Genomic DNA, 16,003 nt, shown 5'->3' on the forward strand with positions numbered 1-16,003 from the left:
TACCGCCGGAGACAAGAATATCTTAACTACACTAAATATGTCAACATTGAATGCATGACGTTATTTAAAGTGTACACAAGTAAAGTACTTTTTGAATTAACGTCATTCTAAAAACCGAAAAAAAGCAATCAGTCATAATCTAAGGTCATGGCAATACTTTCCCAACTTTGACTATGACGTTTCCCTTCAAGATTCTATGCTCTTGAAGGGAAACGTCATTGTCATTGTAGACTAATATTACGAGAGTGGTGAGGTTATATTATCGATCAGATTTTTTTTCTGTTATATAAAAATCATACCTACAAAAAAAGTTTTATCTAATTTTGGAGTATATCATATCCAGATCAGATCACAACTTATTTATTCTCATGATTGAACACCGAATTCCACTTAAGTGAAAAGGAACGTTCGACCTCGTTTTCGATGATATTCCATTTCAAGCGAAGTATTTTAGGTCGATTTAAAAAGAATTTTTGTTTTTTCATAACTTTAATTTTATAGTTGTATGAATTTTTTTTTAAGGAGTTCAATTAACTTTTAATATCAATGATTTTGTTTTTACGGCCGTATTAAACAGGTCAACTCGTTCTTTGTGGTTGATTATGGTCGAAAACCAACCATGCGCAAGTGAAAAGGAACGGTAAGTGTAGTGTCATCTGTCACATAGATACGGCGCAGGCGTTGTATACGATTATCGATTTTAATAAATAGAAGCTTCGAGCTACCACCATACCCGAATATACTTAAAACGGAGAAGGAGTAGCTTAAAGTTTGCCAGAAGGCTGTTTGATTGTTATATCTCCATTAAACTTCTTTTACTGTAAAGTAATACAAATATATCAGTTCGTGTGTCGTGTAGCGGTTCTTCACCAGTCCGCCATTCGCTGCTTAAAGTAATTAGTTATTCCGTAAGTATGTTTGTTTCATTAAATAGTAATATCATAAAATACGTTGCGAGTTTATGCTGTTATAATAGTTCCTACTTTCGCTAGGACTATTTCAAGGTCAAAAGAGTATTTCGTTCTCCTATGTGGTTCAGGGTCCCATTATTGTGTGGGGCACAGATTGCGCTTTTGCATCCCGCGCAATGTTTTGTCACTCATTATTCAGCCTCCATTGTTAAATGAAGTTCTTAATGTATAAAACATGTTTTGTCTCAATGTAATGACGCGACGTCCGGTCGGCCCACTTTTACATAATATTTGACGCTATTGCGCTGTAATGCTATTGGCTAGCTATTGGCGAAGTTCTATATGTATTAAAATCGTTTTTTTTCATGTAAGTTAATTTTGTACATGAGTGTATCATGTTGCGAGTTGAAGGGCCTGTTGCATGATTTTTACACTTTAGGTGTATAACGTTAACATAATTGATCCATAAAGTAATCTTTTATTAAATATACAAATGAATGTTGGTAAGCGGATAACTCAGAAATGGAAGGACCAATTTTGCCTAATTATTTAAAAATTATGTTCCTTAAGTTCCACTGAAGGTTTTTTCCGACCAAATGAAAATGATTTTAAGCGACAGTAATCAAGGGGGGAAATCAAGACTACATTTATCCCGGCATTCCTATGGAAATGGGAACCACCGCAAGCCACAACCTGAATTCCACGCAAATGAGGGTCGTGCTCAACAGCTAGTACTAAATAAAATATAGCAGAGAATAACATACTTACTTTTAGGAGTAGAACTTAATAATCGGAACAATAATGTTACCTGCCAGATGCGAATACAAAGTGTCTTTACCCATTACACCACTAACTAATAACCTAAACTAATCCTAAAGAGAGGTTTCCCAAACATTTTAAATACATATTTTTCATTTTATCATATCATTACATACTTTAAACATGAACTATGTGGCCTATGTTAATAAGAACAATTACAATTGTGCACCAATTTGTTGTTGTTTGTCCTAAAAAAAATTGTTACATGCTAACAGAATGATTTTGAGTGCAAGGCGGTTTGCCATCATGAAAATAAAGAAAATCAATTAGAATGTTCAAGAAAATTCTTGTAATGAAGTCAATTTTAAGTGACGGTCCAAGTTTTTTTGATGCAATCCCACTGACATGATGCAGAATCTCGACTTCATCACCTTCATTGCACTTAGGTAGCTAAAAATACTTTTTTTGCCATGCATTGCTTCTGGTAATAATCCCTATAGTGTTAGGAATACTACTAAGTATTTATCTATAATTTTACAGGGCTGTATAATTATCAACGGCTGGGCTCTGCGTGAATGGAAGGTTATGCAGAATACAAAATCTGTTTTGCTATAACAAATAATCCTCAAATTAACTTTATCAGTTAGGAACCATTTTTCTATCTCTCAATCTCTTATAGTAAATTATTGTCAATTACTAATGTCCAAGGAATGTTGAAATCATAAGAAATTATCGATTCATTCGTTATTTATGAATGTATGGTTATTTATTTATTAACACCTGCAAACAATAAAGCAATCTTGTATATATAATTTCTTAAAAATGTTTCATGAAAACCAATTTTAGTGAGATTATTATTAGGAATAAACCACTTTCACAGCTAAGCAAATCCACAGACGACGAAGATTATTTTATTAATATATTCCTTATCTAAAATAATGTAAAATATGTTTATTATTTCTCTTAATATTTTTATACGTACGAATTTTTAACTTGCAACTCTAAATGGCTAAAATCGATACTACAGTAATTGTATGACCGCCATGTTCGTCTCTTCGTAGTCTGTGGCCATTTGTGTGAACTGAACACTGCGCTGAAGTTCGCTGCATACAGACGGAACCTGACTGTGTGCGCAATCCAATCCTTTACTGTTTATAAATAAATATCTGTAAATTTGCATAAAATACGACAAGGTGTGTATAAAAATCAGAAATACATAATTGAGATTTGATATCTGCGTCGTTTGACTATTTGAGAATATCAATGCGTAGGTACCGCGTTTGAAGTACATACTATATTATACATCTACTAAAGCGGCGGTAATATCCTTTTCTAGGTAAGTTGTGCGTCGTAATTTTAGCTTTACAACTACCAATTTCGTCGTATGTTTCGTATTACGTTTCTTTTTTACGTATTTTGTTAGTGTTCTCATTGGGCAGCATAGGTGTGCAATATTTTCGCGTGCATGTTGAATCAAGTTGAATGTATCGATCCATATTTTGAACGAACTGTTAATGGCCTCTCTAAGGCAATATGCACTAATTTCTTGTGATTATACCATATGAATAAGGTCCCCAAGCGTTTATTTCCTTTCAAAAATCTATCTTTTATTATTCCCAAACGCATTTCATAATGATTGATTCCTATCAATTGTGTTAGACGGTTTTAGATCATTTAATTGATGTTCTATATTCGTGAACTCAGAATTCAGGAACTTGTTTGGAAGGACTATTTAATTTTGATCTTTGAATACCAGCAGGCAAAGGCCAGTGCTTTGGCAAACCATGCTGTGGTTTGCGGCCCCAACGGTTTTACATACTTGACACATCATCATCATCTCAGCCTGTAGATGGCCACTGCTGGACATAGGCCCCATACATTCTCCAGCACGACCGGTTCATTGTCACCTGCATTCAACGAGACCCAGCAGCTTTTACTTCTCACAATATTCATTAATTATATCAAGTAATTAATTACTATGGGGCTGTAAGGCTATGTTATAAAAGTATGGATGCATATAAATTAAAGTTACAGAAAGCAATATTTAAATTACTTTAGCATGTAGATGGGTAAATAATGCAAAGATTTTCTGGTAGGGTAGTTTCATACCAGGGATTTTTTTACAGGAGAATGATTATCATAATAAAATAAGAGTGTAAATCATTCCTAGGATCAATCATAAATAGCCATGCTTTACTATTGTGGGTAGACTTATCATATAGATTGCAACATTTAAATACCTGGATTACTCATACTTTTGCCTTCACCATTGTTCACCTTAAAATTTAACAGAGGTAAGAACATTGAAAAGTTATGTCGTAACTTGCCTCAATTGGGTTTGGATCTGCATACTTATGCTTACATTCTTAGAACCACAACAAAGGTTGTTTTTTAAGTAACAGTTCTTAGCAAGAAATATCTAAAGCACTACTCAAATCAATAGTTCTATAAGTGTTTAAAGTCAATCATTGCTGACCCTTAAGTATTACAGTACTATCATCTATATTTTACCATTCCCAATCACATGAATTAGCCACAAAAATTTGAACTGCTGATTGAAACTGTTACTACTTACAAAGTTGTTTAAATCCATGAAACTGAATAAGTAAAAAATTCAAGTGCACATTTCTTGATTTAAGTATTATTTACTCCTATATTTCAGAAAGTGTAGTTATTATTTTATTTATTATTCCTCGCGTTTTCAATGCGAATGTCATGTTCTTTATTCTGCATATTTGATATTAACATTTTTTTTATATTTCTGACACCTCACAGGTAGATGGCGGAATCAAGTACAATGGAGCCAGAGAGGGATCCCCTCCCTATCATTGGCCAGGTAGGTTTTATTTTTAATGCTATGTTATTTTAGCTTAGTAGTTGACATTTTATTTGATTGCTTCAAATAAAAAATATTTGATACGAAAATTGTAATAGTCTTATTCTGGTATTGATATTTGGCTTAAATGAGAAAGACCTATCAAAATGTTCCTAGTTGTTTTGCTTGTGCATTAAATAGAATATTTGTCTATAGGGAACTAGTGAAATTGTTCCAAGTATACGCAGCGACGTGATTAGGAGTGGCGAAGCAGTCCTAAGTGGTGAGGTCATTCCAAAAAGTCAGATTGAACCACTTAGCGAAGTTGTTGCTAGTACCAGCAGCAGCGTTATGAGTAGTAACGACGTTGTGCCAAGTGACGAAGTCATGCCAAGCAATGAGATCAAACCAAATACCCAAGCTGTTCCAAGTAACTCTAGAGACGGGATTAAGGTTGGCGACGTAGTCACAAGTGATGAGGATGTTCCGATAAACAAGATGCTACCATACACCCAAGCGGTTTCAAGTACCTCTACTGAGGGGATTAAGAGTAGGGACGTAGGCTCAAGTGATGCAAACGTTCCAAGAAACAAGATGCTACAATACACCCAAGCGGTTCCAAGTACCTCTACTGAGGGGATTAAGAGTAGAGACGTAGGCTCAAGTGATGCAAACGTTCTAAAAAACAAGATGCTACAATACACCCAAGCGGTTCCAAGTACCTCTACTGAGGGGATTAAGAGTAGGGACGTAGGCTCAAATGATGCAAACGTTCCAAGAAACAAGATGCTACAATACACCCAAGCGGTTCCAAGTACCTCTACTGAGGGCATTAAGAGTAGGGACGTAGGCTCAAGTGATGCAAACGTTCCAAGAAACAAGATGCTACAATACACCCAAGCGGTTCCAAGTACCTCTACTGAGGGCATTAAGAGTAGGGACGTAGGCTCAAGTGATGCAAACGTTCTAAAAAACAAGATGCTACAATACACCCAAGCGGTTCCAAGTACCTCTACTGAGGGGATTAAGAGTAGGGACGTAGGCTCAAGTAATGCAAACGTTCTAAAAAACAAGATGCTACAATACACCCAAGCGGTTCCAAGTACCTCTACTGAGGGCATTAAGAGTAGGGACGTAGGCTCAAGTGATGCAAACGTTCTAAAAAACAAGATGCTACAATACACCCAAGCGGTTCCAAGTACCTCTACTGAGGGGATTAAGAGTAGGGACGTAGGCTCAAGTGATGCAAACGTTCCAAGAAACAAGATGCTACAATACACCCAAGCGGTTCCAAGTACCTCTACTGAGGGCATTAAGAGTAGGGACGTAGGCTCAAGTGATGCAAACGTTCCAAGAAACAAGATGCTACAATACACCCAAGCGGTTCCAAGTACCTCTACTGAGGGCATTAAGAGTAGGGACATAGGCTCAAGTGATGCAAATGTTCCAAGAAACAAGATGCTACAATACACCCAAGCGGTTCCAAGTACCTCTACTGAGGGGATTAAGAGTAGGGACGTAGGCTCAAGTGATGCAAACGTTCCAAGAAACAAGATGCTACAATACACCCAAGCGGTTCCAAGTACCTCTACTGAGGGCATTAAGAGTAGGGATGTAGGCTCAAGTGATGCATATGTTTCAAGAAACAAGATGCTACAATACACCCAAGCGGTTCCAAGTACCTCTACTGAGGGCATTAAGAGTAGGGACTTAGGCTCAAGTGATGCATATGTTTCAAGAAACAAGATGCTACAATACACCCAAGCGGTTCCAAGTACCTCTACTGAGGGGATTAAGAGTAGGGACGTAGGCTCAAGTGATGCAAATGTTTCAAGAAACAAGATGCTACAATACACCCAAGCGGTTCCAAGTACCTCTACTGAGGGCATTAAGAGTTGGGATGTAGGCTCAAGTGATGCAAATGTTTCAAGAAACAAAATGCTACCATACAATCAAGCTTTTCCAAGTACTTCTACTGTGGGGATTAAGAGTAGCGACGTAGATTCAAGTGATGAGGACGTTGCAAGAAATGAGGTATCCATTAGTACAGGAATTCCAATTATCTCCAGCGTTGGGATTAGGAGTAGTGACGACGTAGGCCCAACTTTCGAGGTTATTCCAAGAACTGAAATGATACCAAATAACCAAGCTATTCCAAGTACCTCTAAAGAGGGGATGAGCCCTACAAGTGACGGGAACCCAAGTGGCAATGTACTGCCAATTGATGACCTTGGTGAAGGTGATGAATTGATTTTTAGTAGCAATCCATGGCGAAATCGAAATGTAGGTGCTAGCAGCCACGTCGGACCAGATGAAATTATGGATATTTATTGCGCAGTAATCCCAAGTATGGAAGCTGCTCCAACCGGTGATGATTTGGCAAGTAGCGCTGTCGTCCCAACTGATAATATGTCAGCAAGGGGCGCTCCGCCTAGCCAACCGCCGCCTCGCCACATTTCCGACAGAGAATATATGCGTCGATCTTTCGGATTTGCAAAGCTTATGCCCATCCGTGATATTGATATATCCAGCAGTAGCAGTGAAGAAGAAGAAGAAGAAGAAGAAGAAGAAGAAGAAGAAATAGAAGAACAACAACAACAACAACAACAACAACAGCCTAATCAGGTTAGAACTTAAAATTAAATTATATCATGTCTTGCCAAATCTCGATATTTCTTAATAATATCTCTTAATATTTTTTATTCTTTTTAAGTTTTATATACAAATTAATATTGTGCAGTTCCAGCATATCGTACTGCCCCCTCGACGCCCGGGAAGGGTGACGAATCAGCTTCTTTATCTTAAAAATGTCGTGATGAAAGAGGTTTGGAGTCATAAGTTTGCTTGGCCCTTCCATAAGCCAGTAGATGCACAAAAATTGGATCTTCCTGTAAGTATGCCTTTGGCTGTTGGTTTTACATTATGATATGACGATATAATTTTTAGGTGTTATAAATTATTCTTTTCCATAAAAACTGTTATTTATGTTTACATTTTAGAACTATCACCAAATAATTTTGAGCCCAATGGATCTGGGAACTATTAAAAAGCGGCTCCACTCCAAATACTATTATTCTGGACAAGAATGTGTCCAGGACTTCAGCCGTATGTTTACCAACTGCTACATCTACAACAAACCAGGCCAAGACATAATCTATATGGCAGAAGCTTTGGAAAAAGTATATCTTGCTCTGGTAAGTGATGCCAAAAATATTCTCAGTGTTAAGAAGACCTCGATCAAAGCGCCATGTTCTAGGAAGGTTCAAATTTAAGATCATAATGTGAAACAAGTTCATGTCTCAACAAACAATTTCCTATTCACAGTTGAGGGAAATGGATAAAGAAGAGGTAGAAATCGACACGCAAAACGGTCGGCGAAAGAGGCGCCGCACATTGCTCTGCGAGCTTTCGCAGGACCCAGAGCTGAGGCGGATGGAGCAAGAGTTTCTGACAGCGGGTGTGAGAACCCGCGCCGCCGTGCGCGCTCGCAGGCGTGAGAGGGAAGCCAAGGAAGCTATCAGGAAGGAAGCTCTCAAGCAGGCAGCTATACGAAGGGTCGCTTTCATGTTACTACATAATTAAGCCCCGACCCATATGCCGCAGCAATTTCATTATGATACCTAATATAAACAGTGGCCTAGCAAAGAGGGCGCGGTGGGGGTGGACTACACCGGGTGTCATATTTTTTTGGGCTGACACCCGGTAGGAAAAAATATCGCTAGCACAAACATTTTTTTTTCGGATTTTCCTCATTTGATTCGTTAGTTACGTTTGGATGGCGAGAATTTTTGAAATTTTGTTATATTAGCCATCGAACACAAGGCAATATTAAATATATTATAATGATGAAAATATTGTTGAATTTGCAATTGTTAACGCTAGAGAGAAGAATTTAATTGTATAACAATTCCTTTTCTGTCGAAGTTATTGTTGTTTCGATATTTCTTCAATATTCTTTTTCTTCTTTTTTATAATATTATATATAAATAAATGAATTGCTTTTCGTTAGTCTCACTATAACTCGAGAACGGCTGAACCCATGTGGCTTATTTCAGTCTTGAAATATTCGCGAAAGTCCGGGGAAGGTTTAAACGGTGATTAAATATGTTAAACTTGCGAAAAAGATAAAAAAATGATGATGTTGTTTTTAAGGAAGAAAATCTAAAATTTACGAGGCCGGGTATTATTTATTATTTATATTCAAATGATCTATGTCTGTCATATCAATTTATTGCATTTTAGTTTCGATGGGGTGACACAACTAAATTCCGCACCGGGTGCCACCCAAGGTAGCTACGCCACTGAATATAAACTACAAAATTACATATCGAACGTTCACAAAAGTGTACCAAACAATTATGCACTTAATGTCGATAGTTTTCAAGTCTGTTCTCGTGTTTTTGCTTTGCCATATGGGCGCCGGGCACAAAAGTTCACCTACTCCTTAAACACTTAAATAGTAAAGAGTGCCGTCTATTTTTACAGATAACCGAGAAGAGGGGCAAGTTGCCAGGGTTGTCCCTAATATCCCTATTTGACGAAAATTTGGGGAGACCAAGTTACGCGCCGGCCACTTCAACCGTCACGTCGGCCACTTCGACTGTCACGTCGGCCACTTCTACTCTCACGTCGACTACTCGTAAAACCGCGTCAGCCACTTCGAGCACCACGTTGAGAAAATCGAAAAACACGTCAGCCACTTCGACAGTCACGTCGACAACTTCAACTGTCACGTCGTCCGCGGTATCACGACCGCAACCAACGCTTGAGGTATTCAGTTATTATTGTGACGTATTTCAATTCCGATATGATGCTCCCCTTTTTATAAGAATGGTTTGATAATTCAATTATTTCTGTCTTGAAAGGTTAAAAAGGGACTTAAGAGGAAATCCAGTATCGCAACCGAGGAAAGGTCCATTGAAGAAAAAGTTAGTAAATAATCTGCAACGATTTCTTCTATGAGAGGAAGCGGAGCCACACCAGTTCCCCACCAGCTAGCAAGGAGTATAGAGTATTCATGATCTCAAAAGTTGTATTTATAATAAGTAGAAACATACTTGTTAGTCGAGGTAAGAGTTTTTATTTTCCTATCAGTGACTACTATTTCAATGTAACCTTATCATAAATATATATATAATTCTAGTGTCACAATGTTAGTTACCATACTCTTCCGTAATGACTTGATCGATTATTATGAGATTGTATATGCAATTTAGTATGTCTATGAATCGGCTACTAATACCCTAGGAGGGTTACACCCCTTATATATATTTTTTATGTATTTTTTTTACACCTGGTATTTATATATATAGTATATACATTAGTATATAAAGTATATTGGGCAGAAAACGTGCTCAAATGCTCGTCTGTAGAATGACATATAGTCATAGATAAGTCTATATATATATGTGTAAGTGCACAATGAAGGTAATTCGTGTGCCTCGTAGCCGATCACTTCCGTTTGTGATTGTTGCGATAGACTAGAGAACGTCTGAGTATAAAAAAAGTATTTTATATCCGAGTTTTCCATTGGTGTCGGCAAGTTTCGGCTATTCCCGTTCGCAAATTTCGCACTTGATTCGTTCAACTTCGGGATTGCTCTTGTATCGTGTCTCTCACTCCCTTGATATCGTTAGCTAGCCTAGCTGACAGGTAACCGGCCGAGCCGGCCTAATTTTAGTTTTGAATAAGTGTTCATGTTCAAATTTATTTACCTTTGTTGAGACTGATTAATTTAATTTTAATTTTATTAATTACCTATTTACGTATTTGTATAATCTGTTTACAGTTTATTATATAATTACCCATCTACTAGATGTATTAAAAAGATTTTAACGTATACACACATATAATCTGTAGAATTATAAACGCCTATTTAATAGAGTTATTCTTAATCAACACATGATGTTATCAAACATAGTTTAAGTATCGATCTACTAGATGTAATCAAAAGATTTGAATTTAGACATAAGAATATTGTGATTGGACAAAATAGAATTCTCAATTAATGAGGTACTTTTTCCCATGTAGTGTTTAGTTATATTAGTATACTCTTGTATCAAGATGTCTTAGTAGATATGTTTGTGAATGCAAACATATATTTATCTTACAAAATTTTTCAGAGGTAAAATTCTTAATCTTTTAAGAATTTTCTCGCACTTTTAATTTTCGGGATTGTTGAATCGTACATCTTCTGCCTATTTATGGCTGCGTGTCCCAATCCTGAAAATACACGTGCGATAACCTCAAGTTTTAAATATGAAATATCCATATTTTCATAAATTGTACCTATATTTCCTTACATATATGTATTGTTTTTTAAAACATCTAAATGTTTAGGGAATGAAACATTCTATGATCAATTTTCATAACTCATATAACTATAAGTACATATTACTGTACTCTAACTACATATATTTCATATTATTGTGTCAACTTTAGTCATCAATAAAAATAATAAAATTAGTCACTCGTTTTTTATTTTGGCAGAAACTGCCGAAAAGCCTAAACCAAATATTTCGGGAGAATATTGTTGTGTACTCCTTAGGAAATTCATTTTAAGCATTACGTTTCTATTGAACAAACCATTCTAGATATTCTTATGTTACGAGTAAAGCACGTTATTACCGAGAAATGGCTGGTTCTAACACATTGGAAACTAGGTTATGTAACATTTGCTGTTTCAGAAATTAGGTCACGATCATAAACATGATCGACATGTTACTTTAAGTGTGAATGGACTGAGTTCAATAGGTACAAAGACAATAAGAACCTGAGCAAATAAAATTAGCTGGGACAGACCTAAGATAAAATCGACAATAGAGCGCGAATATGCCACTAAGTATGTTACTGTATAAAAAAGAAATATTTATCATGGGAATAGCATGTGTGACACGGCGGGACCTTGTGCAGAGATGTTTGTTCGCTTGCCGACTACCACACGCGCACTATACGACGACTTTGAGATAAAACAAGTGAATATTGACCCTCGTGTGACCATGCCGGCGTATTTAATGCTACATACCTAAGTAAGCTCGCGTGTCATACCTATGATTATTTTAACCTGTAAAATAGCAAAGAAGTTATTTATTTTATTGCATTACATAAGCTGTTAGTAATTAATCGCGTTTAAGTAATTGCTTTGATATCATAATGGGAATATAAAAATGAAAACTTGGTCATGTTTTCGAACGTACTAACATGAAAATATGGACGACTTAATATCTGAGGCCTTTAGTCTCGTGATAACTTAATATGCCCACGGTAACATGGTATGTTTATTGAACGTGCGGTTTTGCGTTTCTGTAATCGTTGATATAAAGTTTTGATGGGCGTACGACGACAAGCTTCGGTCGGGTAATCACACCCGACACGTAAAATGTTTCATTGTTTCAAGATCATGAGAGCAATTTGTGCATTTCAGCGCACGCCATTGTAATGCACAAATAGGTACAATTACGGAGCAACATACATTATATTTATGGAATAAGATTTGAAGATTGCTTATGTGTTGGAGTTTTAATTGTGATGTTACAAAAGCCGTATCGGCAGTACTGGGGAGTATGATTGGATGTGGCTCTCGAACGGGCACGTAATTGCACGCATCACAGACATTGTATGGACGCCGGCCGCCGCACCGTGACTTGTTACCAGCCGTTGCAGTTTCAATACTATTGCTAAGACATCTTGCATCTAGTCCGTAGCGGCGCTGTCATAGACCTACAAATCAAATCAAATCTACGAGTGCAAAGCTTTGAATTCTAAAAATCTGTATGTGATGGTTATCCACCACTAGGTACTGCCGCCTACACGTGGCTAAGGGCTGTTTTTGACAACTTGGGTCAATTTAGAAACAAAATCCCATGAATGTATTAATGCATGATGCATGTGTCGTTCCTAACACTTACCAGTAAAACTTCTTACAGGTTCGATGTTAAAAATATTTGAAATTTTTCAGGGTCTACGAAAATAATGGTGCACGTAATTTAAGTAGGAAATCATCCTAAACCCTGTCACCCTCTCACCTTAGCTAATAGTTTGAATTCGTTTAAAATGAACATAAACTGTTTTGTTAAGTGAGTTTACACTGTTAGGTATTAAGATTTTAACATTTACTTTTATTAAAGTAACTACTTTTAACATAATTCATTAGCCGTAGAGACACTATGTTCAAGCAATTATCTAACGTACGAAATTGGGTTCTTTATCCAAAGGGTAAAAACTGACCTTTATTATAGAGGTTTCGTTGTTTATTCTCTTTGCGGCTAGATTTAAACTAGTCGGGCTACCCCGATAAATACGCGTGAGTAAACCGTTACATCATTTAATAATAGATTTAAAAATACTAAAAATAAAGATAGCGGTTAAGAAACGGTTGTTAAATGAATTTGCAAGCATGTTATGGAAAAATAAAATTGTTATAGGCATATATAGGTCGTAAGGTACACGTATAGTCCGAGTCGCACGTCACCGGCTTTTCTTATTATCACCTCTTTTCATCGGATATCGATTTTATTACTAACGAACATGAAAATGTACCTATGTAGGATTCGAAGCAATGCACTTGATAACCTAAAAGTTGTATTTAATTGGCAGCTAAGAACTTTTTGTTCCGGTTTCATTTATAAGGTGGATACCTTTATTATGTAAGTAATAAATGTAACAATTATTTTCAGACCTATCTCTTAAATTATATTTCGTTATACAAAAAAGTTGGAAGTCAGTTTTTCCTAAGATACGATTTTCGTTTGAAAACAATATAATATTATCAGGATTATAAATAGGTATTTTAGTGGTTTTTTTAATGTCACGGGTCGTTTTACAAACATTCAATTCAAGTCACAAGTACACAGGACAAACAATCGCGGATCGCGGATTACGCAAATGCTTGTCCTACGCGAGGATCGAACCCGCGACTTGCCGCGCACGGTAGCTCTGGCGTGGTGACCTCAACCACTGGGCTATCCGTGCAGGGTCGCATGCAAATCCAACGCTGGCCTAAGGTACCAATGTTAAAGCTCCTACAGCGGACAGCCCAATTTTTTACGTGATATTTGACATTGTTAGTGATTTTAGTCGCGCGAAAAAATCCTTATATGTAATACAAATGCTTGTACGATTGCTTGAACCTACTTATAAGACTTATGTGTTTAGATAGGTAAAGCAATACAATATATGTAAAAGCTGTGTCGAGCTTAACTATTATAAGTTGTAGATAAATGAGTTATTTCGTCATAAGTGCCAGTAGGAACGGTTTATATAAGTACCTGCTCTAAATAATTGTAAATAATAGTGTATCTAACATGATTCCTAGAAATAGTTGCACGCAATCGACAGGATGTTGTGAAAGCATATAAAAGAGTCAACAATCTAAAGTCTAGTCGAGGTCGTTCATGAAACTGCGAGCTCGTTAAGTACAGACTGCTAGGGCGGGCACAGAGGAATAAACAACAGCCAAGTACTTAGGTAAGAAAAAGTAAGTAATTCTCGATCACAAACTTCTGGAAAGTGATTCCTGCGCGAGGCTCAATTTGCATGAATAAAATTAAAATTTGCGTAAACGTAATAATAATAATTGCCGCTGTAAGTTATTCAGGTGGACATTTCGAAACATTTAAAAGCTTACGGATACTTGAAGTGGTATATGCCTGTAAGTAATTTTACGATTTTATCAACGGCTGGTTATTACAGTTCTATATTTGTAGATAAATGTCCACGGGTGATGGATCGGTACTGCTCTGCAGCTTTTGCAACCGTCCATAAGTTTATTAAATGACAACTAGACTCTAGACCAACTCACATTTTACGTGTATGCAATACAAAATATGGGCGTTTGCGTTTGGGCAACAGTTTGATGTAAATAATCGCAAGGCGGAGGAAAATTGCTGCTTTAATTAATAAACATGATCCGATTTCATGTTTATTAATTAATCGATTATGGAGCTTTGAGTTAACATCTAATTTATGTTTATGATTTATAATTTTCATGTTATAAGCAAATGATTAAATTTTTTGAATCATTTCCGATTTATGGGATCTTTTTGGACAAGTTTCGTGTTTGCTAATTGCCCGGTTTAACGTGATGTTTTTGACTATTTTTGATGTTTAGAATATTCATGTTTGTTACCATACATGCAATATCTCACCGGCGGCGTGTTGACAACCATTCAATACTGCAAGATATTGCTGCTTTCCGCCACTAATCGCTAAATGCTCATCGGATTTGGGCTGTTCTCGCAGCGGGCGGTCCAATTTGTATTCATTTACGTTAGTAGCTTATAATTATGGTTGTATGTGAATATTACATCACACGTACAAATTAATTTATTCAGAATATTAAATTGAGAAAGGGACAACTTTTCTGTAATTTGATAACAGTTTATATTAATAGAAAGCATGTAAATATTATACAACCAAAACATATTAATTGCCTACCGTTTAGTAAATAATAGCTTGACAATTGTTTCCTCAAAGCCTTTCACTGTTCTATACGAAGTTACAAATTAATTGGTCGGTCGTTTGTGCGACAGGTTTTATGTTTGAAATATCTTCGGACGACTCCTGACATAAGTGGCAAGTTTGACATGTTTGACGTTCTCGTCTAAGTATTCGTACCGCGCCATATTTCTATCGCATAACGACTGTATAATTATATCTGATTCTGTTTAAGAATTTGGCTCGTGAGTTGACTAATACGGTCACACGACACAGATGTATGGTGCGCGGCCGCCGCGAGATTAACACATGGTTAATATTAATGTGTAGTGTCGGCGCACTCGCCGCGCCGCGCGCCGCCCGCGCTGCCAGCGCGCCACCCGCCGCGCGCTCTCTAGCCCCACGCTTTGTATTGAGAGTGACCCGATTTTATCTAATGACATCGGTAAATGACATAATTGTAATATTGATTTATAATTCTGGAAGTCTACTACTAGGTTTGATTAGCAAAATTGTGATTAACCCAAGACCACGTGTATACCACACGAACACAGTCGTCTCTACTTAAGCTATTCGTGTCATGAAATAACTTTATTGAACTGCACCGATATCATGATATAATAAATTACAGACAACAAAACAATATTTTAGAAATTGCTGTTACATATACGAAAAGTAATAACTTTATTACAGTGATCTATTGTTGTAATGTAATTCTGAATTATGTCGTAAGCCCGTGTTAGCTAATGATAAACTAGATTAATTTTGAAATAGGATAAAGATAGTTTGTTGGGAAGGGGCGGGTTCTATGTGCGATACAATCGGTTAGAAGTTGATTGACGTCTCGCCCACCGGAGAAAGGGGCTTACATAATGTCACATTCATTAATACGTGACTAAAATTTGTAAGGCACTGATGTCCGTGAAACGCCGCCATAACATATTATTGACGTGTGTTATATATTTTGACTACTACAGACTGGCTAATGGTAACTAATGTGACTGCAAGTGATGAATTGCTGCCACTACCGAGAAGTTTAAAATATTTGGTTCCGAAACTTTTAATGCATATTATATTTCTGGAT

The 16,003-nt window shown here is 36.7% G+C and overlaps 2 protein-coding genes across 4 annotated transcripts in view; one reads left to right on the top strand and one right to left on the bottom strand.

Annotated features, from left to right (window-relative positions):
* Positions 1-16,003, bottom strand: part of LOC113496045 (angiopoietin-related protein 2-like) — an 88,314-nt gene that overhangs the window by 23,307 nt on the left and 49,004 nt on the right. The gene's annotated exons all lie outside the window — the stretch shown is intronic.
* LOC113496043 (mucin-5AC-like) lies at positions 662-10,510 on the top strand. 3 transcript variants are annotated; one of them, XM_026875107.1, is made up of 8 exons: positions 662-908; positions 4,446-4,506; positions 4,702-7,110; positions 7,226-7,375; positions 7,485-7,679; positions 7,810-8,040; positions 8,971-9,255; positions 9,351-10,510. In XM_026875107.1, exons 2-8 carry the CDS (start codon positions 4,450-4,452, stop codon positions 9,423-9,425), a joined length of 3,402 nt encoding a protein of 1,133 aa, XP_026730908.1. In that variant the 5' UTR covers positions 662-908; positions 4,446-4,449; the 3' UTR covers positions 9,426-10,510. The 3 variants fall into 3 exon arrangements, with proteins under 3 accessions (XP_026730908.1, XP_026730907.1, XP_026730909.1); XM_026875106.1 differs by lacking the exon at positions 662-908 and adding an exon at positions 2,624-3,006; XM_026875108.1 differs by lacking the exon at positions 662-908 and adding an exon at positions 2,624-2,863.

The sequence above is a fragment of the Trichoplusia ni genome, chromosome 7 (genome assembly GCF_003590095.1).
Source record: "Trichoplusia ni isolate ovarian cell line Hi5 chromosome 7, tn1, whole genome shotgun sequence".
NCBI classification, from domain to species: domain Eukaryota; kingdom Metazoa; phylum Arthropoda; class Insecta; order Lepidoptera; family Noctuidae; genus Trichoplusia; species Trichoplusia ni.